Source organism: Cervus canadensis, chromosome 5, assembly GCF_019320065.1.
Source record: "Cervus canadensis isolate Bull #8, Minnesota chromosome 5, ASM1932006v1, whole genome shotgun sequence".
Taxonomy (NCBI): domain Eukaryota; kingdom Metazoa; phylum Chordata; class Mammalia; order Artiodactyla; family Cervidae; genus Cervus; species Cervus canadensis.
The window spans coordinates 5,798,435-5,823,837 of record NC_057390.1 but is presented as its reverse complement, the minus strand read 5'-3'; the positions used below and the strand labels follow the sequence as shown (position 1 = coordinate 5,823,837).

The following is a 25,403-nucleotide window of genomic DNA, read 5'->3' as shown; positions in this document are numbered from 1 at the left end:
CCTGCATTGGCAGGTGGGTTCTTTACCACTGACCACCTGGGAAGCCCATGAAGAAAGGTTTAGAGGTGTTCAAGAAAAGAGGTGGTCTCCAGGGACCAGGAGCTCAGACGGTAGACTCTCACGTTTTTGGCCCTTTATGCATGCTCAGTTGCTCAGTCGTGTCTGACTCTTTGCGACCCCATGGGCTGTAGCCGGCCAGGCTCCTCTGTCCGTGGGATTTTCCAGGCAAGAATATTAGAGTGGGTTGCTATGCCCTCTTCCAGGGGATCTTCCCAACCCAGGGACTGAACTTGGGTCTCCTGTGACTCCTGCATTGCAAGGGGATTCTTTACTGCTGAGCCACTGGGAAAACCTAGTGACTTCATTCCCATCTGCAAAATGTCAGCCAGGGATGGGAAGAAGGCACTTGGCAACTATCTGAATGTGACCCCCAAATTTGAGGACACTTTCCCCCTCAAAAGCAAGGTCTGTGTCCCACTCCATGGGTGAGCTTGTGACTACTCTGACCCAGCGGGATGGTGGAGGTAATGTATTGGGACTTGAAGGGGAGGAAGGCCAGGTGGCTTGTGTTTGGCTCTCGTGGGCGGTCCTTCTCCAGAGTCTTTGTCTTGGAACCCGGAGCCTTGCTGGGAGGATGGCATGGAGACGCCCACGCAGGTCAACAGAAGATGCTCTTGGCTGAGCCCGCCTTCAGCTGGGGATGCACAGGCCGGGGATGTGGACCTCCCAGCCCTGAATGGGGAGCCCTCCAACACCAGGCAGCAGACAGGAGTCACCCCCACTGTGCCCTTTCTGAATTTCTGACTCAGAATCTGTGAACATGGAAAATCCTGGAAGCTTTATGCCACTGAGTGTGGCGTGGTTGGCAGCTTGTGATGGATGACCGGAGTAGTGTATGTACATCAGTGACTCTGCATCCAGCCAGTGTGCTTTCTAGGAGGCCACGTTCCCTGACACCCTGGAGTGGTTGTTCTTCAGTCACTCACTCACGTCTGACTCTTTGGGACTCCTGGCCTGCAGCACACCTGCCTTCCCTGTCCTTCACCATCTCTGGAAGCTTGTTCAAACTCATGTCCATTGAGTCAGTGATGCCATCCAGCCATCTCATCCTCTGTCATCCGCTTCTCCTCTTGCCCTCAATCTTTCCCAGCATCAGGGTCTTTTCCAATGAGTCCTGGAGAGGCCTGGCATGTATGAAGGATGCTGCCTGATTCTGGGTTGACCAATAAGTTCATCTGGCTTTTACATAAGATGGAATGGAAAAACCCAAACAAACTTTTTGGGCAACCCAATATATGCCAAGGAACATTTTTGTTGACACCAAGCTTCTTAGACATTTTCACTGGGAATAGGGGTCCAAAATGGGAGGGTCCTGATCATGTACCCCCAGAGGCTCTGGGGATGGGACCCCCCAGGTTTGAAGTTTCAAGCTTTAAAACTCCTTTGGATTTTGCACTCTGTGGATATACATCCATGTTAATTTTGGGATCAGAGTGTTTCAAATTAGTTGCCAATTAAGCTACTTAGCTTCCCACCCCCGCCCACCACCCACAGTCTCTAAGCACAGCGTGTTCTCTAGGAAGATGCCGCCCGCAGTCCCGTGGCCTGGCAGGCCCCTGCAGTGCTGTAGCACAGTCTAGGGGGAAAGTTTGGGGTCACACACATACCGGCATCGCGGCTGCCTGGCTGAGTCCTGGCACTGGGAGCTCTTGGGCCGATCTGGGCAAAGCCGGGGTGCTGGCCTCTGCCCTCAGCTTGCTTGGAGTGGCTGCAAGAAAACATGGCACCTTGCAGACTTGCACACACTTAACAGCTCTCTTATCAAAAGAGGGGGAGAGAACTTCCCTGGTGGTCCAGTGGTTAAGAATCCTGCCAAGGCAAGGGACACAAATTCCATCCCTGGTGTGGGACGATTCCACAGGCTGCGGGGCAACGATACCCGTGCGCCAAAACCACTGGGCCCACGGCTGAAGCCCGCGAGCCCTAGAGCCCGTGCTCTGCAACAAGAGAAGCCTCCGCAATGAGCAGCCCGCGCACCGCAACTGGAGAGGACTCCCCGCTGGCTGCAACTAGAGAAAGCCTGCACACAGCAGTGAAGACCCAGCACAGCCATAAATAAATAAATAGATAAAAATTTTAAAACGAGGGGGAGGGTGACCACGGTGTGCATGAAACATGGACCTGCTTGGAATCTGATGAAGGAAGCCTAGCAGCAGTGGGGGTGGTTCCGAGAGGCCCGGAAGTTCTGCCAGCCTCCAGCCTCGTCTGGGGAACCGGGGGATGACAGCGGAGCACCCACAGGCTTTAGGTGCGCCGCGTGGTTCAGCCGCCTGCCTGATCACACGGCTCCCCAGGCCTGCAGGACACCTGCTGTATGTCGGCCTCGTGGGGCAGCAGAGGAACCAGAGCATGCAGCAGGCTGGGGCGGGGCGGGGGGAGGAAGCTAGCGGGAAAGAAAGCAAGGAGTGGGGACCAGATGGCGACTTCAGCTTCATGCCACGGACTGCCCTGCTTCTCCTTGAATGTGGGGTCCCTGGTGGGACTCTGTGTATACTCCCAACCGCCCTGCCCTCTGCAGAGTCTCACTTACAGGTGGGCTCTGACACGGCTGTGCGCGAGGACTTGTGGGAACTTCGTGAGGAGGCCGATGGTGAGTGACTGGTATTAAGGCCTGAGGTGCCCAGGTCAAGTGCATTAAAGTGCTGCTGAGGTTCCAGGCTGGAGCCCTTGTCCTGAAACACACACACACACCCCGAGTCCGTGTTTCAGCATCAAGACCACGGCAATGAGCTATGTTATTTTAGTTGTCCTCTAAATACGTAGGAAAGCTTGAAGGATGCTGAGAGAAATACTATAGCTGCTTGGAGAGAATTCCAAACTCATTCAGGAGGACTACTTATACAAATATATAATCTAGCATCTTTGAGGGCCTGGTAGCTTCCCTGGCGGCTCAGATGGTAAAGAATCCGCCTGCAATGTGGAAGACCTGGGTTCAAACCCTGGGTTGGGAAGATCCCCTGGAAGAGGGCATGGTAACCCACTCCAGTATTCTTGCCTGGAGAATCCCCATGGACAGAGGAGCCTGGTGGGCTACAGTCCATGGGGTTGCAAAGAGTAGGAGATGACTGAGCAACTGAGTTTCAGGTTTTTTTCAGCCTGTAAGCAGTGTTTATTACACGTTCTTGCCTTCTATTTTGATATTTTAGATTTTCATAGTTAACCTGGCATTTTGTTTTTCCTTAAAATTGTCACCTCATGCCCAGAATCTCGGAGCAGGCAATGGCAACCCACTCCAGTACTCTTGCCTGGAAAATCCCATGGATGGAGGAGCCTGGTAGGCTGCAGTCCATGGGGTTGCTAGGAGTCAGACATGACTGAGCGACTTCGCTTTCCCTTTTCACTTTCATGCATTGGAGAAGGAAATGGCAACCCACTCCAGTGTTCTTGTCTGGAGAATTCCAGGGACAGGGGAGCCTGGTGGGCTGCCATCTATGGGGTCGCACAAAGTCGGACGCGACTGAAGTGACTTAGCAGCAGCAGCAGCAGCCCAGAATCTTGGCTTTCCTTGAAGGCGGGTGGAGAGACAGATTCTAGAAATAAGGTTGCTGGTGGGACTGGGTTATTCATACTCCAATGAGGGACTTCCCTGGACATCGGTTAGGACTTCACCCTCCAATGCAATGCAGGGGCTCAGGTTCAATCCCTGCTCACACGCCTCACGAGCTAGAATACCACATGCCTCCCAGTCAAAAACCAAACATAAAACCAAAACAATACTGTAACAAATTCAATAAAGACTTCAAAAATGGTCCACATTAAAAAGAAAATCTAAAAAAAGAAAAATACTCTGGGACTTCCCTGGTGGTCCAGTGGTTGAGAATCCGCCTTCCAATGCAGGGGACGTGGGTTCCATCCCTGGTTGGGGAATTGAGATCCCACATACTTTGGGGCAACTAAGCCTGTGCACCCCAATTAGAGAGAGAAGCCTGAGCTCTGCAATTAGAGAAGCCTGCAATAAAGATCCCACAACGAAGGTACTACAACCAAGACCTGATGCAGCCAAAGAAACAAATATCTAAAAAATAAAAAAATAAATACTCCAATCAGACAGATGCCTTTGGACTGTTCTGGACACTGTCTCCCCACTGCTCTTCCTCTGCAGCCTCAAGGCACCCGAGTGCAGAACAGGCTGAGGGGCAAAGGTCTCCAATTCTTGACCCCGGGATCCTAACTGTCGCTGGGCCCCCAGGGTGCCTCTGCCTCAAGAGCATGGCATGAAGAGAAAGCAGCTGTGACTTTCCAGCCCCGAGGAACCACCTTTCCATCCTGCATTGGCTCAGGTGTCGCGCGTGCATGCGTGCTAAGTCGCTTCAGTCATGTTGGACTCTTTGCAACCCTGTGGACTGTAGCCCACCAAGTGCCTCTGTCTGTGGGATTTTCCAGGCAAGAATACTGGAGAGGATTGCTCTGCCCTCCTCCAGGGGGTCTTCCCGACCCAGGGGTCAAACCCACATCTCCTGCACTGGCAGGTGGGTTCTTTATCACAAGTGCCACCTGGCTCATCAGCCTAAGAAGATGACTCTAGTGATTTGTAAGCTAAAGAAGAAACATAATGATTACTCTCCTGAGATGGGCTCCTTCCTATTCTCAGAAGGATGGTGAGATTCCTGGGCTGCTTGGACAGGCTGGTGTCTCTGGCCTCAGGTCTTAAATCCCTGTGTCTAAGTCTACATGACAGTCCTGTCCTTTGAGTTGGGCCTCCAGTGAGGGTGGACCCTTAGTGTGCCCAAACAGGCCTGAAATGATTGCTACCAGCCACAAAGGCCTTAGTGCAAAACAGAATCGCAGGGTGTGTCTGGGTTTGCTGGGTTCAGTGTCTGTTTTCAGACCCTACTGCTTGGTCACAGCGTGCGTGTGAGCTAAGTCGCTTCAGCTGTGTCTGACTCTTTGTGACCCAACAGTCTGTAGCCCACCAGGCTCCTCTGTCCATGGGATTCTCCAGGGAAGAAGTTGTTGTTCAGTCGCCCAGTCGTATCCGACTCTTCGCAACCCCATGGACTGCACACGCCAGGCTTCCCTGACCCTCACCATCTCCTGGGGTTTTCCCAAGTTCATGTCCATTGCATCAGTGATGCCATCCCCATTGCAACCTCTGACACCCTCTTCTCCTTCTGCCCTCAATCTTTCCTAGCATCAGGGTCTTTCCCAATGAGTCAGTTCTTTGTATCAGGTGACCAAAATACTGGAGTTTAAGCTTCAGCATCAGGCCTTCCAATGATTATTCAGGGTTGATCTCCTTTAAGATTGACTGATTTGATCTCTTTGCTGTCAAAGGGACTCTCAAGAGTCTTCTCCAGAGCCATAGTTCAAAGGCATCAATTCTTTGGCGCTCTGCCTTCTTTACGGTCCAGCTCTCACAACCTATGTAACCACTGGGTCTTATGTGACCAGGCAAGAAGAGTGCTTTTCCCCAAATCCCACCTTTTAGAGTGGGGTCCCAGGCGAATTCTGTGTGCCTGGTCAGCAGACAAGTAAGTGCAGGAAGTGAGAGGAAGAGCTGAGAAACTTTTCTAGCCATCTGCCATACATCACACCCAAGCAGGGGAATCTGCATTTTATAGAGCATCCGTCAGTGACAGATTTGAAATAAAAAATCCAAATGGTCCATTACTGCTGAGAGTTTGAAAAGCATGGTCCTGGAGCTGTGACTTTAAAAGGGACTTCTGAATCTGACAGCCTGAGACTGTATTTGTGTTTGTTGTTCAGTTGCTCAGTCATGTCCAACTCTTTGCGATCCTGCAGACAGCAGCACGCCAGGCTTCCCTGTCCTTCACCATCTCCTGGAGTTTGCTCCAACTCATGTCCATTGAGTTGATGATGCCATCCAACCATCACATCCACTGCCAACTCCTTCTCCTCCTGCCTTCAATCCTCCCCAGCATCAGGGTCTTTTCCAATGAATCAGCTCTTCGCAGCACGTGGCCAAAGTATTGGAGCTTCAGCATCAATCCTTCCAATGAATATTCAGGGTTCATTTCCTTTAGGAGTGACTGGTTTGATTTTCTTGCTGTCCAAGGGACTCTCAAGAGTCCTCTGTGTGTTTATACACAAGTGCATGTTGATGAGAAGTTTCATTGGGCTCTAATATTCCCCAACGATAGGAAACCTTAATAATGAATTTCCGACTGGATGACCCACAGTGTGCCTGATCTTCAGCTGTGTTGAACACCTGCCTATGAGGAACTTAATCCCAGCCTTGGACATGACATATGATGCATTCCTGTGACAGAGCTGGGTAATAAACACGTCCATGAACAATGACAGAGGTGTCGTACCATGGTGCTGGTGAGGAATCACCGCACAATGCAGCATCACTTTGCCTGTCAGTGGGAGAGGTTCAGCAAAGATGCAAACGCATTCCGGTCTCTAAAGGGGATCTCTTCCTCTTCCTAACTCAGTTCTTAATGGACCAGAGATGCATCTATGGTCCACGGACTGCAGTAAAGTGAGTATCACAATAAAGCAAATCACATTGATTTTTTTTGTTTGTTTCCCAGCACATAGAAAATATAAACTGACCATTGCTGTGTGTGACCTTTATCACACACATTGCTGTTGTGTCAATTTCTGGCCAGAGACTCTAGATTCTAGGTCATGGGCAGGCTGGAACTTGAACTGTGTTTCATCAATTCTAAGATGAACTTCCCTCCCACATTTTGACATAAAATTAAATTGGGATATGTCCTTCAACTCACAATAAGAAATCCTGACTTCACAGATTGACAGCTTTCTCTCTTTCTTAGTGAAGATAGAGATAGATCTTACAATCGATGGCTTCTTAGCTTTGATGAAATACAACATTCCTTTTCTTGCTTTCTCTCTTTTTTCCTCCCAACATGTGTGTCTGCTTGAAGTATGACCTTTGAGAAACAGGGTTCTGGTCTGCTTGTGAGTTTCTGTTGAGTTGTCAGAGATGAGGGCTGCCTGGCCAGAGCGTGCCAGGGACTCAGGCTGGAGGGGAAAGAGCTCTGGGCTTTGTGACGAGAAACACCTCCCCATGCCTCTCAGGGCTCCCCGATGCCAGGCTGGCTCCAACATGGGTGTCAGCTTAGACCCCCAGACACAGAAGCGGCAAGTACACCCCGCCAGCGATACCATAGAGGGTGTGAGGGGCAATGAGCTTACGGGGTGCTCTTTTTGAGGGAAGGGTACAGCACTTAGGCTAAGGGGAGGACAGGATGCACAGACTGTGCCCCACCTCTATGGGATGATGGAATAACCCCTGCTTTTCATCTGTGGGAGATACAGAGTGGACTTACCTACAGGCAGACATTGTTTTATTGTGTTTCCCTTTATCACACTTCTTGGAGAGTGTGATTTTTTTTTACAAACTGAAGGTTTATGGCAATCCTGTCTTGTTAGATGCTGCTTACCGTTTTTTAGCAATGAAGTTTTTTAAGGTATACCATTTAAAAAAAAAAAAACAATTGGGCTGCCCTGGTGGCTCAGACAGTAAAGAATCTGCCTGCAATGCGACAGACCTGGGTTCGATCCCTGGGTTGGGAAGATCCCCTGGAGGAGGGCATGGCAACCCACTCCAGTATTTTTGCCTGGAAAATTCCATGGACAGAGGAGCCTGGTGGGCTGCAGTCCATGGGGTCACAGAGTCAGACACGACTGTGGGACTAACACGTCCACTTGCACACTTAACAGACTACAGAATAGGGTCCACACATCATGTATGTGCACAAGGAAACCAAAAAAGCAATGGGATTTGCTCTGTGGTGACGTTCACTTTACTGTGGTGGTCTGGAAGCTGCAGCATCTCTGAGGCTTGCCTGCAGTCATTCTTTTAAGGCGGAAAGCTCACCAAACCCTGCTTTGAGTCAGCAGGCTGCTTCCTTGCACAGCTCTGGGAGTTCCCAGCCTCTGGGACCTCAGATACGTTATCTGCGTCCATGGTACGCTCAGCCTCACCTGAAGGACAGTGACCGCACCCACCTCGCAGGAACCTCATGAGGGGCAAGTAAGCAAACACCCCCAAAATTACATTGCACAGTACTGGGAACATAGCAAGAGCTCAAGAAACATAACCTGCTACTTCAGTATTACTATTCTTATGATGACAGCTCATGCAAGATTCTACTCAGTCGAACTTTGCCTCCCTCCTCTGCTGGGGATCAGATTACCTTCAGTGCCGAAGGGTGGACGGTCTCCAGCAGTGGGTCCTCCAGGGCCAATTCCTGCCTCCTCTCCACCCGGACCTCGGCGTAACTGCTCAGGAAATCAAGAGACCACAGCTGGAGCGGGGACGTCCCGGGATGACACCAGCAAAGAGGGCTGTGTGACACCCTCTCCCCCGGCAGCCACTAGCAAGCTTGGCCCAGTTACTTGTCTGGGGATGGGGTTTCCTTCTGGGCCTACATTCCACAGGAATCACTTCTACTGTGACATTCAGAGTGACTTCCTTTCTGGGACTTCCCTGGTGATCCAGGGGCTGGGACTCCACACTTCCACTTCAGGGGGCCTGGGTTTGATCCCCGGTCAGGGAACTTCCCTGGTGGCTCAGAGGGTAAAGCGTCTGCCTACAATGCGGGAGACCTGGGTTCAATCCCTGGGATGAGAGGATCTTCCGGACAAGGAAACGGCAACCCACTCCAGTATTCTTGCCTGGAAAATCCCATGGACAGATAAGCCTGGTAGGCTACAGTCTATGGGGTTGCAAAGAGCCAGACATGACTAAGTGACTTCACTTCAGGGAACTAAGGAGCTTCCCTGGCGACTCAGATGGTAGAGAATCTGCCTGCAATGTGGGAGACATGAGTTTGATCCTTGGATTCGGAAGATCCCCTGGAGAAGGGAATGGACCCCACAAGCTGTGGGGCACGGCCAAAGGAAAAAAAAAATCATAAAATTTTTTTTTAAACACATAAAAAAGAACATTTTCCTTACCAGGATGTTGTTGTTGCCTACACTTTTTGTTGTTGTTCCTTTCTCTTTTTACTGATCTTGACCCATCCCACCCAGAAACTCCCTCACACAACTATCTTTAGAAACCTATTTTCTTTAATAGGATGAGCCTCAGCCTTCAAAAATTTAGAAGACTTTCTGGAGACCTACTCAGTTTGGACTATGCACAGGAGGAAGTGATACATCTACTTTTTTTTTTTTTTAGTAATTATAGACTACGATTACAGACTATGAAACTTCCAGAAGTTTTCTTTCGACCAAACTTAGAACTAGCCAGACCCAGAGAGCCAATTAGTCTATGGAGCCACTTTTTGAATGGCATGGGAAAATCAATTCAGAGTGGTGACGGCCGAGTGACCCAGCTGTGGCTTTTGCCTCGACTATAGAGATGGGGGGATACGGGGCCCAGGGGAGCGGTGGTGGCTCCTGGGTCTCTGGGACACCTGTGACCTCGTTTCTCTCCTGGTTGCTCTCTACCTTCTCTGAGAACCTCATTCTGGGATCTGAGAAGATGGACCAGAAATCAGACTCTGAGAAGCAAGGTGTGATGATGTTCAGTCTTACCTGGGGACAAAAGGACCCCCTGGCAAAGGTCCAGGCAGTGGGGGGAGGTGTGTGTGGGGTGCTGGACATGGAATCAGAAAACACTGGCTGCTGACGTGCCCAGGGGTGGGCTGGGAAGTCAGGGTCAGGTCCCTGGGGGTGGGCGTGTATGTGATGATCAGGGTCACTGGCCAAGAAATACCTGCATTTCTTATCCTTCCTCTTTCCTCACTTACTAAAGAGGAGGGATTTACATGTGTGTGAGTGTGTGTGTGTGTGTGTGTGTGTGTATATCGGGTTGGCCAAAAAGCTCTTTCAGGTTTTCGAGAGATCTTATGGAAAAAACAAAAGGAACGTTTTGCCCAATCCAAATGATAAGCATGTGTGTATGGATAGTATCAATCCATCCATCTGTTATCTATCTATCAATCAACCAATCATCTGTTGTCTATCAATCAACTATCTATCTATCCATCTATTTATCATCTATTGATCTATTTACCTAACTACCCATTATCTGCTGACAATCATTCATTTCTTATGTACATGTACATAACAATAGGTATGTATATGTACCTCTCGATCTTTCATATATCTGTTATCTATCATCTATCTGTTCTGTATTGATACATATATATAATGTGATCCTTCTAACCTTTCTTTCATTGCTCTCCTCAAAAGCTCTCCTCTAGACCAGCTCAAAACTAATATATGCTGTTAAAATTTTTATACTTGGGGAAAAAAACCCAAACGGCATTTTCCCTTTACCTTTGGAAACTGTGACACAGGCAGTGTCTAGGAAACACTGGATCAGCTTCCTCCCTTGGAAGCCCTGCCACGCACATGGGGCTGGGGCAGGTAACCTCTGCCTGAGGTCAGGGAACCACCAGGAACGCTCTATCAGCAGCTTGGCTCTCGTACCACCCTGCCTCGGTTGCCACCGGTAGTTTTTGAAGCATTCAAAAAAAGGGGGGGGGCGGCAAGGGGGAGGGATTATGTCTCTGAGTTATTCAGAGGCAAAATTTTAATTTTCTTTTCCTACCAGTGACAAGGGAAGGCTGGGGGCCGGATGGAGATGAGGGAAAATATGTAAGTAGGTCACTGAAGCAGTAATTTACAGAGGAGCATCCTGGCTGCCTGGAAGAGCTCAGTGAGGCTGTCAGAGGGGCCTGGTGGGGCCCTAGGAAGCCAGGGCTGGGTGTGGGCTAGGAAGGAGCTGGCTTCTGGGGATTAGTCTGCTCACTGCGAGCAGAGTCCTGCTGCAGAACTCAGGCCCGGGGCTCACTCCTCAGAACCGGGGACCCCTGAGGATGCTGGGGCTCTGAGACACCTGCTGGGGACCCCTGAGGATGCCCACCCTCCCAGCCCCTGGTCCGCCCACCCTCCCAGCCCCTGGCCCGCACCTGACCACCGAGTGTGTGCACACGATGAACTCGGGCTTGGAGTTCCACTGGTGGTAGGTGATGTAGTAGTGGGTCTGGAGCCAAATCCACTGCTGGCCTTTGGTCAGAAACCTGTAGCAGCACGACTTCCCTTTGCCAAACTGCATCACTGTGATGGAAGACGGAGTCGGCGTATAACCAGCGTTAAGACAAAAGGACCCTTCCCTCCCACAGTCACTTTTAACAATACCAGCTTTCAAAAATGACAGTGCCACACACAGTCATTTCCCCAGTAGTGATGGCTCTTAAGTGACCATCAAGCACCATGTGTGAAGTAGGTAGCTGGTGGGAAGTCGCTACATAACATGGGGAGCCCAGCTCGGTGCCCTGTGATGACCAAGGTGGGATGGGGGTGGGGAGGGAGGTCGAGAGGGAGGGGACATGTATATAATTATGGCTGATTTGAGTTGCAGTACCGCAGAGATCAACGCAACAACATTGTAAAGCAATCTCCCTCCAGTTGAGAAAGAAATTTAAAAAAAGATCACAGGAAATGGTCATGAATTCTGAAACAATGGAGGGATGATCCTCCTGCTTCCCCAAATGCTCAAAAGCTTAAGATAGCCTTAAATCTGGGCAGATTCTTCAACTGGGAGTTTACAACTGGGAGTTTAATTAAAAAGAAGCCCTGGTTTTCGAGATGCGCCACGGCTTTGGTAGCAACCGCCTCTCTATGTGGGCGTGAGCGTTGCCAGCCCCTCCCCTGGGAGACCGTTGTAGTCGGCCAGCCCCTTCTCCTTGGTGACCATGTGTGACCAAAAGGCCATGATCGAAAATGCCGATGTGTCGGCGGAGATGCAATAGGACTCGGTGGAGTGTGCTACTCAGGCATTGGAGAAATATAGAGAAAGACATTGCAGCCCATATCAAGAAGGATTTTGACAGGAAGTACAGTCCCACCTGGCCCCGCACCATGGGGAGGAACTTCGGTAGTTATGTGACACATGAAACCAAACACTTCATCTACTCCTACCTGGGCCAAGTGGCCATTCTCCTGTTCAAATCTGGTTAAAGCATGGACTGCGCCACACAGCCAGTGATCCATCCAAAAACAAGGACTGCAGCCTAAATTCCAAATACCAGAGACTGCGGTCTTCAGCCTTGCCTCAGGGAACAGCTCCATCTTTGAACCTTTATCGTGTTTTGTACAGGGCATTCTCTGTACTAGTTTGTGGTTGTTAAGCAATTAGCAACACATCTTACATTTGTATTTATTTTCTATTCCATACCTCTCTGCCCCATGTTTTTTCTCTTCAAAATCCATTCCTTTAAAGAAATAAATCTGTTGGAGAAGTGTGCGTTTAAAAAAAAAAGCCCTGGTTTTCCCGGGGCTCACCATCCTGCTGCAGCTGGAGCTGTCTCTGCAGTTGTGGGAGAGACCATCCAGACGCTAGGAGAACTGGACCGAAAACAGACCTGACAGCCAGCAGCCTACGGACGGATGCTCTGGCTGCCAGTCAGCCGAGCATCCTTGGTCTACACGGCTCTAAACAGAGGATCAGCCACAGGGGCTTCCACCGCAGACCACCGCACAGGGCTCCTATGGTTAAGTTGTGGCTTCCCTGGGGGTAGCCGGTACACACAGATGCTTCTGGGTGAGGCCTGGGCAGGGCAGAAAGCTGGACCACGGGTCCAGGGAAGAGGAGCAGCTGGGGTGCACTGTCTCAGCGCCTGGAGTTTACATGCTAGTGGTCAAGAGAAAGCCTAACCAGGAGACCAAAGCAACAAAAGGAGGCACTGAATCTGCCAATAAAATAGTATTTGTGGGACTTCCCTGGTGGTCCAGTGGTTAAGAATCTACCTGCCAATGCAGGGGACACAGGTTTGATCCCTGGTCTGGGAAGATTCCACATGCCATGGGGCAATTAAGCTCCACAAGCCGCAACTACTGAAGCCCGTGTGCCCAAGAGCCCGTGCTCTGCAACAAGAGAAGCCACCGGAATGAGAAGTCTGAGTGCCACAGCTAGAGAGTAGCCCCCACTTGCCACAACTCGAGAAAGCCCCCAAATAAATAAATAAATAAAATAATAGTTATCAGACTACTTAAAAAGCAAAAAAAAGATCAAATAGTTTGCATAGCTGAGGGGAGCTGGGAAGGGGCTGGGGGAGGAAGCACACGGATCAAAGTCAATTCCAGGGGAATCCAGACAAGGACCTCCAACAAGGACCACAACTTCATCATCTCAGAGAAGTTCAAATTCTTGGCCTCAGAAGAAACCAAGTAATAAGTCGACTTGCAGAGCCTACGGGGCCCCCTGTCAGGGCTGCAGGGAGAGGATGGAGGTCCTGGGAGGGGAGCTGGCTGGTTGGCAGGGGTACTCACGGTGCTGGTGGCACCTGGCGAGGAGCTCCAGGTCGTCCACGTGGTAGTAGTCGTAGCCCGAGGTTCCCAGGACTTCAAAAGGCAGGTATCCTATGATAGGAGGGGCTCTGCAAGGACAGTTGGGGGGGTGGGTCTTCACCAGCCCTGCGGGCTTCCTGTAGTGGCCAACAGGCGGGGGCAGTTTACATGTTTCATGATCAACCCAGGGGCCTCATTTCTCAAGAATAAGTGCAGAAAAAAACATTTGGCAATGGTCAAAACCAGAGAGGCAGTGTTTTCCAAAGTGCTCACATTTTTCGGCATTAGACACTCGGTTCCCTCGACCTAAACTGGCCCCAGTGATCATAAATGTTACTGCTGCTGAATAATCACAAACAGCTATGCATGGAGTCAGCCCAATTCTAAAGTGTCATAAAAAAAATCAAAGGGCAGGAAGGGGAGATTGTTAGTTCTTCAACTGTGAAAAAATGTAACACAAGAAAGAAAGAAGATTGGTCTAAAGTGAGGAAGGGTGTTGAAGGAAATAAAATGAGAGCTTCCTTCACATCTTGCCTTGCCTAATGGGAGCTGGCGACGGTCCCGAGTGGGGTAGGGGTGGGGCAGGTGGGGGTGTCCCAGAGATGTCTCCAACGGGGGTGTGTGGCTCTCCTGAGATGCTCTGACCCAAACCCAGGACATATCCCCAGATGGGGCAAGTGCAGTGGAGGGAGACCCCAGCCCTCTGGCCAGCAAGCACTTTCCCCACCACAAGAGAGAACCAGGTCTGAATTCTGTCCCACGGGGAGAGCCTGGCTCCTGGAAACAAGCGCTTGAAAAAGCACCCAACCCAAATGTGTTTTTCTTTTCACAAACCTGTGATCCAGAAATAAAAATTTCCATTCCAAGCTATGCCTTGAAGTGAATTCCTCTAAAGGTTCGTCAACGATGCACATTTCCTGTATTGAAAGGGAGGAAAAATATGACTCGGGGTGCCAGATTCTCACCCCCCGACCCCCGGTTGTGTCAAGAACGCACAGTCGGCAACAGGAATTAAAAGCACTTAGAGCAAGTTTCCAAGTTGTGTTGGACCAAAACTCCTCATCAGCAGCTAATTTCAGTATTAGCGGCTGCTAAATTTATTTCACGAGCTGGGGAAAAAGTTCTGAGAGCCAAAATGTCATACCCCTCCCTTCCTATCATCTAGACATGTGGTAAACACATGGAAAATGGCTTTTCATCTGAATTTGAATGAGTAACTTAACTCAACATTCACCCCATCCAAGGGAAAGAAATTACAGATGGGAGTCCAGAGCTCTGTCTGATAGGTTTTACCTCTGCCTGCGCTGATTGGTGTCAACATAGATGTGAAGAGTAGGAAAGTTTATAGAGTTCTGGAAGACCCATCTCTGCCCCAGTGATTCACTGCCTTCAAACAAAATCCCCTCGAGGAGGGCATGGCTACCCACTCCAGTATTCTTGCCTGGAGAATCCCATGGACAGAGGAGCCTGGCGGGCTACAGTCCATGGAGTCTGCAAGAGGGGCTTTCCGGGTAAAGACTGTGCCTGGAATGCTGGAGACCCCGGGTTTGATCTCTGGGTCAGGAAGATCCCCTGGAGAAGGGAATGGCTACCCACTCTGGCATTTTTAGGAAACTGAAGCTTGGGGAAAGAGTCTGGGGGGCTGTTGCTGTATAGAAATCAGATACTGAACATACTCAGAGTCGGCGATGAGCTCATTGAAATCGTCTTCTTTCCCAGAAAGACAAGGAATTAGCTGTCACACAAGGTGACTCGGGGGTACTTGTTCTGCAAGATAAGTTCTCTCTGGGTACTTGCCTTTAGGAACTGTGGTGTGGCCAGGCGAACGGTGGCGATGAAGCAGACCTCCTTCCCCAAGGGGACTCGGCAGGGCCTTGAAAGGGCGCCGTCGAAGCCGTTACAAGGGGGGCTGGGCACTGCTGCGGGGAGGAGACACAGGTCAGCCCGCGCTGGTGCAGGGCCAGCCCGCCAGCACCACCGAGTGGCCTCGGGTCCCTCAGCTGTTTCATTCTCACAGCCACTTGGGGATGTCAAGTGTTACTCTCACCACACTGTGTGGGAGCCTGAGGCTCAGACCGGGAAGCAATGGGCACAAGCCAGACAGAGCTGGAATTCAAGTCAGCGACGCACAACCAGGGCTCCCCGGGCGGCTCGGTGGTAACGGATACACCTGCCAATGCAGGAGATGTGGGTTCCATCCCTGGGTCAGGAAGATCCCCTGGAGGAGGAAACGGCAGCCCACTCCAGTATTCTTGCCTGGAGAATCCCACAGACAGAGGAGCCTGGCGGGCTACCATCCATGGGGTCGCAGAGAGTCGGACACGACTGAGTGACTAAACAACAACACACAAGTCCCACTGCCACGAGTCTTGTAGCCACGGAGGTTACTGCGCTGGAAAAAAATCCTCTGCCAGATGAGCAGATGGCCCCACGATGCAGGAGGGTCTGGACGTGCACATCAGCCTGTGTCTTAAGGGTGAGCTGCATCGTCAGACGGTGTTCTGATACTGATGCCCTCAGGGGAAGTATGGTGGCTCAGATGGTAAAGAATCTGCCTGCAATGCAGGACACCCAGGTTCGATCCCTGGGTTGAGAAGACCCCTTGGAGAAGGGAATGTCTACCCACTCCAGTATTCCTGCCTGGAGAATGCCATGGACAGAGGAGCCTGGTTGAGCATGAGCTATAGTCCATCGAGTCACACACAGCTGGACATGACTAAGTAACTAATACTGCTACTATTACAGGGGAACCAGTGGGTCTTGACCCTGGATTGGCCTACCTGGGATTCAAGAGATTGTGCCCTGAACCGCCTCAGAGCCCAGGCTGATGCAGGACTTGACTCAGGAGATAGCTCGGGATTCACAGTGACCTCCCCAGTTACACAGAATCCATAAGAGAATTCACTGCCCAGGTGACAAAACCCATTCACTGTGTCTTATGTGTTCTCACAGGCAGGGAAGGCTGGCTTTCCTTATCCTATAAATGAGGAACCCGAGGTCTGGGAGGCATGTGTATATTAACTGAGCTCACTCAGAGCTGAAATGGTGCAGCAGGGCCTCCACCCAGGTCTTAGGACTCCAAGTCCTGGTTCTAACAGGGCGGAGAGGGGGCTGTTCTGGGCTCCTGCCCACCATGATGCTGAGACCAGGCCCCCAGAGACCTGGGGGAGGTACCACTTGGCATCAGTAGCCGTTTCCCTAGGAGCAGTACACCTGTCTTCAGGGTGACTGTGAAAAACGGCTTTACCTTCCAGAGAAAACGTCTTGCTATTTTCAGTGGAGTTTGCTGGGTGGAAAAAAGAGTCAAATAGGAGAAACGTCAACCTATCAGGTACACGGAATTCTCTCCAGATTCCCCAGAACCAGATATGTGATTGCCCCCAGCCCAGATCAGCTACTTCAGAAACTCGGGGTGAAGCCGGGGCAGCAACACTTTATAAAGTCTCCCCAGAGACTTCCCTGGTGGCCCAGTGGTTAGGATCCCACACTTTCCATGCAGGGGTCGTGGGTTTGATCAGGAACTAAGATCCCACATGCTATGTGGCCAAAAATTTTTTTAAAATAAAATAAAGTTGGGTCTTAAAAAGTCAGTACAAAAATAAATTTTTTTCTTTATTTTCTGAAAGTCTTTATTAAATTTGTTACAATATTGCTTCTGTTTTATGTTTTGATTTTTTTTTTTTTTTTGGTCAAGAGGCACGCAGGATCTTAGTTCCCCAAGCAGGGATCAAACCTGCAGCCCTGCATTGGAAGGTCAAATCTTAACCATGGACAGGAAAAGTCCCTAAAATGTTTCTTTAAAAAAACAAGAAACCCTCCCCCAATTTACTAACATGCAGCCAGGGTTGAGGATTACTATTCTAGATAATCTACATTACCTCTTTCTTTTTGAAATGTAGTTGATTACATCCTGCATATTTCTGAGCTTGTAGGTTAAGATATAGTTATGTTTTCCAATTTGAACATAAAAAGCATCAGAAAACTGTTTTCTGAAATGAAACCTGTGAGACTCTCTTTGGTTTTCCAGTAATTTTTTGTTTTCCATGTTTACAGGTTTCTAAGTGAATCCATCTACACTGGGTCTTCCATCTATAGTGGTCGGCTACCCACCAACAGGAACACACCCATTTTATCAAACATAGTCTCTGAACGCCCTCACATAAATACTAATAAATGTTTCCAAACATGAATATAAAGTGAGGAAAACAAAACAGAGTGGGCCTGAGAGAATTTACATCTGTCGGTCTCTGGCTTAGATCATTGCAGATTAATTTGTCGGGTGGGCCAAGGAAGTCACCAGGGGAAAGGAAAACAAACCCACACAAGGGAAGGGTCTGCAGATGTGAACATCTGCATCATTAAAAAAAAAAAGACATTTAAAAACTTCTCAGATGTGAAAGATCCTCTCTGCCTGAATCTAGAGACATTACCTGCCTGATAAGAACCTAATAAAATCCTCTCTACTCTTTCAGAATAGCAAGACCTTCCAAACGAACATCCAAGGACATCCCAAGAATTTAAGAGAAAATCTCTTGAATCTGTCTCTATACCATGATCTGGTCTTCCCAGTGGTGCAGTGATAAGGAATCTGCCTGCCTGGGCCAGGAGACATGGTTTGATCCCTGGGTTGGGAAGATCCCCTGGAGTAGGAAATGGCAACCCACTCCAGTATTCTTGCCTGGAAAATTCCATGGACAGAGGAGCCTGGCGGGCTACAGTTCATGGGGTTGCAGAGTCAGACACAAGCACACACACACACAAACCACGAACTAGTTTGAGTGATCTTTTCGATTGCTAAATTCATGTCGGTAAGCACCTCCCGGGTGATTTACTGTGAGGAGGATGGGGTAGTGAACACCAGCCCCCGGTAACTTCTTCAAGGGGTAGAGCCTCTTGATCGTGGAAATGTGGATGTTTTGCTCGTGGAAATGTGGATGTTTTGCAGACCTTGCCGTTGGCCTGACTGCCTCCCAAGGTGGTTTTTATCAGTCCTTTTATCACTTTGAAGGCTTTAAAGAAGAAAATGCACCCCAGGAGGGACATCTCGTGATTGCTCAGAGTCTGCACTTGATAAGTTGGATATTTTCAGAGGGGCTTGAAACTGAACAAACTCCCTTTCTAAACAAGCTGCCACCCCCAGAAGCCTTAAGCAGATGAAGTCTTGAGCAAAGGTGAAAAACGAAGACTGAAAGTTATAACAGAGGGCAAGGAGAAAACCTTGGGGGAAGCCAGGGGGAAGAAGAAACTGTCAACATTTTGTCCGTTGCCTCTGAAATGACTTGTACTCCCAGCATGAGCTTTCTCGCATATCCTAGAGTCAACAAGAGCAGGCTGTGCCTAGGGAGCTCTGAGTAATAGGGAACACTTAGAGTAACTTCTCTGGCACTTCCCAAGGTGGTTGAAAAACATTAATTAAGGACTTAATTAGTTGTTTCAACTTCAGTCATAGGAAAAAATAGATCTAATTACAATTGGCTTCGAGAGCCTCTCAGAAGGATTAACCACTCAAGGAAGGCAAAGTCCTGTCTTCCCAGATTTCTGACCCTTTCCAGACTCCTTTCCCTGCCACCAACAGACACACAGCGCTAACTGATGACAGATAAGAAAGTGATGAATTCCTGCTCCGCATCCCGGAGTTACTCAAAAGCGGTCTGAGTACAATCCTGTGAATCATTACAGGGTGGCCTCATTTTCATTGTTCTGTTTGAGATGTATTATTCACAAAAATATTGTATCCCATTTATATCCTGTGTAATAATAAAACCCAGTACACTGTCAAAGATAAGTCATTTTGTGGTTATTTGCCTTTTAAAATTATCCAGTATTTCTTTGCATCCCATTAACACAAACAATCAAAGGATGATTTGTTTTCATCTGTAACAAACTGATTTATTGTGTGCGGGGACTGTAATATACTAGTAATGGCAGTAGTGTGAGTGCTCAGTCGTGTCTGACTCTTTGTGATCCCACGGACTGTAGCCCACCAGGCTGCTCTGTCCATGGAATTTTCCAGGCAAGAATACTGGAATGGATTGCCATTCCCTTCTCCAGAGGATCTTCCTGACCCAGGGATCGAACCCAGGTCTCCTGCGTAATATACTAGAGTCATATTTAATTGTGAACTCTGCCTCCTCATACAACACATTAGGAAATAGTCCCCAAAATCAGTACTGAACTTTGGTGGTGGTGGTTTGGTGGTTTAGTTGCAAAGTCACGTCCAACTCTTGCGACCCCATGGATTGTAACCTGCCATACTCCTCTGTCCATGGGATTCTTCAGGCAAGAATACTGGAGAGGGTTGCCATTTCCTTCTCCAGGGGATCTTCCCCATCCAGGAATTGAACCCAGGTCTCCTGCACTGCAGGCAGATTATTTACCAACTGAGCTAGGAGGGAAGCCCCTCTGAACCTTGCATCAGATGTAAAGGAGACTCTGGATGCTATAACTAGATTATTTTGAGGGAAACAATTATTCCCAACTGATTTAGTATCAGTATGTTCTATAATTGAGAACATGTTCACCAAATTATATTTTTTAGCGATTTTCTGTACATTTTACAGGGGACATGTTCTGTGTATGGGGCTTCCTTGCTGGCTTTGTGTAAAAGAATCCATCTGCCAGGCAGGAGATGTGGGTTTGACTCCTGGGTTGGGAAGATCCCCTGGAGGGGGAAATGGCAACCCACTCCAGTATTCTTGCCTGGAGAATCCCATGGACAGAGGAGCCTGGAGGGCTACAGTCCATGGGGTCACAAAGAGTTGGACACAACTGAGCAACTAAACAACAACGTGTTCTGTGTATAGTGAATAAATAACTCTTATAGTATAAAAAAAAAAAAAAGTGATCTTCATCAAAAACCTAAAGCTGAAGAGCTAGTGGAACTGGGGCAGTGGCGGGGGTTGGGTGGGGCTGGTTCTGTCTCCAGCTCTGAGCAGGAGGCTTGCCCACACGTGTTTACTCAATGACTCTCTCTCGAGATGATCTTCCACCTCACACTGCACCACAGCTTCAAGTCCAGTCTGGGAAGAGACCTTCAGATCCCTACCAGCAACCGATGCGCAGACCTTGAGAATCCTGGTTGGCCTCCCTTCTGCAGCCCAGCCTGCTGCTGCTGGTGGCCCATGGGCTGTGGGAGGCTGGCCCACGGACACGGTTCTGGTTCCAGCATGCTCGAGCTGGCTCACTGCCCTCTGAGGCATTAACACTGGTCAGAAGGACGCCTGGGTGAGAAGCAGCCGCAAGCCAGCACGCAGAGGCATCCCCACTCTGTGGGAAACAGCCAAGCACCGGTCATGGGCTTCATGCTTGGGGAGATGCAGGATGTTGAAAGGATCAAGGGGTTAGCAAGTCCCTTCTTTGCTCACGGATCGTTCAGCACTGAAGTCTCTGATTTCAGAGATCCTGAAAGAATTTTTCCTTGGGTTCAAATTTTCAGGATTCCAAAACCAAGAGAGCCCCAAGGTTCAGTGGAGGACATATTAGTGCATACATAGGGAGAGTAGAAAGATGAACCAACCTGTAGGGCAGCAGGGGAGACGCAGAAGAGAGAACAGACCTGTGGACACAGTGGGGAAAGGAGAGGGAGGAATGCACCGAGAGAGGAGCGTTCAAACACACACACTACTGTATGTAAAATAGAGAGCCGGGGAAGTCTGCTGTAGGACGCAGGGAGCTCAAACCCGGTGCTCTGGGTCAACCTAGAGAGGTGGGATGGGAAGGGAAATGGGAGGGAGGTTCAAGAGGGAGGGGACATATGTACACCTACGGTGATTCATGTTGATGTATGATGGAAACCAACACAACATTGTAAAGCACTTATCCTCCAATTAATAATAAAAAAATTTTTTTACAAAAAGAATGATGATGTCTTGGCATCTGGGGTTGTCCTCCCAGTCTGCCTGATGACAGAGGTGAGCCCCCCAAATCAATCATGACAAGGAGATAAGGATGCTGTGGGGGCAGGGAGACCTCAGGGGGGACAAGAACATGCTTCCGAAGGGCAAGATGGAGGAAGTGGGTGACAGGGAGGGTCAGCCAACAAGCAAGAAAGAGAGAAAGAGACACTTGTCTCCTCAGCATCGGTTCCGCCATCAGGCCCACACCATGGAGAATTTGGATCAAAGATGGCCTGCCGATGATAACTTAGCTGCAGTAGCCGTAGGAAAACACAGCAGCAGTCCACAAGTGTTAGCCGCTCAGTCGTGTCCGACTCTTTGCAACCCCATGGACTGTAGCCCTCTGTCCATGGGACTTTCCAGGCAAGAATACTGGAGTGGGTTGCCATTCCCTTCTCCAGAAGATCTTCCCAACCCAGCGATTGAAGCTGGGTCTCCCACATTGCAGGTGGATTCTTTACCGTCTGAGCCACCTGGGAAACCCAATAGCACACAAACGCGCATGCGCAGTTGCTCAGCTGTGTCCAACTCTTTGCAGCCCCATGGACTATCGCCCTCCTCTGTTCATGGAATTCTCCAGGCAAGAATACTGGAGTGTGTTGCCATCTCCTTCTCCAGGAGATCTTCCCAACCCAGGGAACGAACGTGTGTCTCTCGTGTCTCCTGCATCAGCAGGTGGATTCTTTAGCACTGTGCCACCAGGGAAGCCCACATGTACACAAGCAGAGTGACAAATAGCTTTCCCCACACTTCTTGGAACAAATGAAAAAAAAGGCTGGTAGGTGTCTGGGAAGATGTGAAACAGTCAATGAGGAGGTTTGTTAAAGGAACAATGAGGTCCCTAAATTTCATTTGTGATGAACATCCACAATGTTTGGGCTGGAGTGTTAGAATGTGAAGGGAAAACAAAAATTTCTGCACTTTCATGAGAAGTCGTCTCCTGCTAGTTACTCGCTCTTTCTGGACTCTCTTTCTCTCTTCACAGCATCCTTCCCAGGATGGGTTGTGAAAAGTGGACTGGGCTCTGAGAGCAGCGGCAGAAGAATGCTGTGTGGTTTTCAGCCTGGACCGCCACCCAGCTTGCTGGAGGTAATGTGTGGTTTCTTCTTTTTCTTCTGCCAGTTCTGTCTGGCATGTGGAAAAATGATATCAGAGAAAGACTGAGAGCCACATGAGGGAACCAGGGGTCTGCCATGTGCTGGACTGAAAAAAAAATCACCCTAATGGGCAAATACAAGTCTTGAGTTTCTCCTCTCTCCTGGTATTCATCAATTAAAATGAATATTTGTCAGGGCCAGAAACTTGTCAGGGCATAAACAAGATCTCCCCCAGATGGTTGACCTGATCACCGGGTGCCTGTGGAAGTGAACAGGCCCTCATCCCATCCTCCAAGTGCATATCTTATGTGTGTTTTAATCACAGTTATTGCACAACCCATACAAAGTTCCCTGCTGTCAGGGCTGAAATAAGCAGAGCGATGGGGTTGATAACAGTTCTGACCATTCATCACCACTCCATCTTATTAGATGCTCACACAGAACGATGTCCTTGGGTAACAACTTGTTCTTGATTGTGAACCTGATTCCTTTGCAATCTAATCTGGCAGCACTGATCTTTCCGGAGAAGGACGCTGTACATCCCTGTGTGGGTGGAAGGGATACTGTTTCTTACTCTTGGGGGCCTGGGACAGAGAGATCAGACTTCCCTCCAGGAAGCTGTCCTTTAGTGTGAAACGCACATCCCCACTACCAGTGAGGTCTGGCGGGCAGGTGGCTGGTTGCCTTCACTGAGATGTCTCAATTAGTTCAGCTCAGGAGAAAAACCAAAAAACAAACAAACAAAAATCCCCAAACGCCAAAGGCAGAAAATGAGGCAACCTACAGAAACCCCACGGAACAGACTGGCATCGTGTCGAAAGCTGGAAAGCATCCACTTCTGCCAGCGTTTCAAATCTGTTTGTGCAGTCAGGGTGCCTGACAAGTCACTTCAGTCCTGTCCAACTCTCTGCAACTCCATGGACTGTAGCTCACCAGGCTCCTCTGTCCATGGGACTCTCCAGGCAAAAAACACTGGAGTAGTGCCATGCCCTTCTCCAGGGGATCTTCCCAACCCAGGGATCAAACCTGCATCTCTTATGTCTTCTGCATTGGCAGGAAAGTTCTTTATCACTAGCGCCACCCGGGAAGCCCCATGATTAGAGGGGAGTGGGTGAAACGAGGGCAGGGAAATTTTCACCCTCTGCCATGTGGTTTGCGGAAAACCCAGAGTGGAATGTTTGCTGAGGATGACCTATTTGGAGCTGCACCAGCCACTTCTGAAACACTGCTTTCTGGATTTCAGTCTGAAGCACAGTGAGATCCAAATCTGGGGGTGGAGGTTGGGCTCCCAGGGAGGACAGCCTACTTCCTGGCATCAAGTTGTTTCAGGAACTGGGACCTGCCTCTTAGGACCCCTTCCAGCAAAGACTGCTCCTACACCTTTGAAACTTACCTGGGCAGTTCCTCCCCAATCAGTGTGTGCGGCTGGGCAGCAGGACTTGGTTAGGGGTTGGGGGGCGGTATTTATTTGAAAGAAAAAAAAAAAAAATCTGTGTCTGGAAAAAGATATCTCCAGATGAAGTGATTTTCTTTCAACTCTATTCTGGAAACAGCGGGCAGGGCAGAGGTGGCCCGGAGGCTGCTCTGACCAAGTTCACCCCAGGGCTCCAAGCCACATGGCCAGGGTCAGAGAGTGGACTTTTTATGGGGACAGGATGAGATGAGTGATTCTACTGCCCAGCTCAGATTCCTTCTGGAAGCTTCTCACGGAGTAGGATAGACACTGCTCATGGTGAAACAATTCGCAGAAAATGACTGATACTTTCTCGTCTCACTTCCTGACATACAGGTCTTCACAGTGATTAAAAATCTAGGTTAAAGATGGGAAGTCCTGTCTGCCCTCTGTCCCCTAGAACATCTGTGGCAAATGATGGAGTCTCAAGGAGTGACCAAGACATGCCATTTTGCTCAAGTATTTGGTCTTCTCAGCTGGCTCTAGTGGTAAAAAGAACAGAAAAAAAATCTGCCTGCCAATGCAGGAGACATTAGAGATGTGGGTCCCATCCCTGAGTTGGGAAGATCCCCTGGAGAAGGGAATGGCAACCCACTTGCCTGGGAAATCCCATGGACAGAGAAGCCTGACTGGCTACAGTCCATGGGGTCGCAAAAGAGCTGGACACGAAGCGACTGGACACAGCACATTTAGGCAACAGTTGGTACGTTTGTGTCCACGGGTTGGGGGTCGGGGGGAATGCAGCACAACTGATGTGTGAACCTGGAAACATCCAGGGAGAGGGTTCAAGCTTGTCAACAAGGGCCAAGGTGCTCTGTCCACCCCTCTTCCAGCCTCCCAGGGTCACAGAGCCAGAGGATCTGAGCAGGTGAGCAGATGGCATCTTCATCGACACGATGTGCGGGTCTCCTCTCTGGTTCGGTGCCACCCTCTCTCCCTGACCCTGCACTCCACACATGTCACTGGGGCCTTTTGCCTTGAGGCCCGAGGGTTCCTGTGGATACAAGCCTGGGGAAGCAGTCAGCACCTGTTGGCCTAGGTTCCATCAGACGGTTGGTGAGACAAGCTCTAGGCTGGGAGAGGGTGTCAGGGACAGTTCTCCGAGTGGGGTGGGGGGGCAAGTGAGGGGCCCGAGAAGGATGTCAGGAAGGGGGCCACTGGCCTCCTAACACCTGGAGAGCCCAGCTGGGAAGGGAGCTCAATGGGGAGCGAATGGAGGCCAGGGACCACTGTCCCTGACCACTCAGCCCTACTCAGGAGGCCTGCCCGTGTAGACAGCTCACAGGGCACCGGAAGGTACACACTCCACTTTGCCCAGTGCACATGAAAGTGGATCTCAACTTCACTTTGGGTTTGAGGCCAAAGACGTGGCCAGAGCCTTCCAGGAAGCCGCCCTCCATCTCTGGAGGGTACTCTCGGCTCCGTCAAGTACTCTGTCCTTGGCTCCGCTCGAGCCAGAAGTCTTTGGCCTAAACCCTGGCTCTTCCCCCAGCACCTGTGTGTCCAGGGCCAAGGACTCGGAGCCTCAGTCTACATCAACCTGCCTCTATCAGGCACTTATATATGTGCCAGGTATGGACTGTGTGGGCCCGGGAAGGGTGGTGATGAGTCCACAGGTAAGTAAATTCAGTATTTCCTCTTTCCAGGCATCAAAAAAGAATT

At 49.7% G+C, this 25,403-nt stretch overlaps 1 protein-coding gene and 1 pseudogene across 5 annotated transcripts in view; one reads left to right on the top strand and one right to left on the bottom strand.

Annotated features, from left to right (window-relative positions):
• NPAS2 (neuronal PAS domain protein 2) overlaps positions 1–25,403 on the bottom strand; it is a 122,223-nt gene that overhangs the window by 24,813 nt on the left and 72,007 nt on the right. For 3 of the 5 annotated variants that reach the window (XM_043467967.1, XM_043467968.1, XM_043467964.1), the window contains exons 7-13: positions 15,094–15,215; positions 14,131–14,213; positions 13,279–13,385; positions 10,917–11,064; positions 8,190–8,274; positions 2,591–2,732; positions 1,668–1,768 (exon numbers count right to left, since the gene is read on the bottom strand). In XM_043467967.1, coding sequence (XP_043323902.1) covers positions 1,668–1,768; positions 2,591–2,732; positions 8,190–8,274; positions 10,917–11,064; positions 13,279–13,385; positions 14,131–14,213; positions 15,094–15,215 — 788 coding nt within the window. The remainder of the gene's footprint in view (positions 1–1,667; positions 1,769–2,590; positions 2,733–8,189; positions 8,275–10,916; positions 11,065–13,278; positions 13,386–14,130; positions 14,214–15,093; positions 15,216–25,403) is intronic. The other 2 variants (XM_043467966.1, XM_043467969.1) reach the window with 2 other exon arrangements.
• Positions 11,703–11,967, top strand: LOC122441424 (annotated as a pseudogene).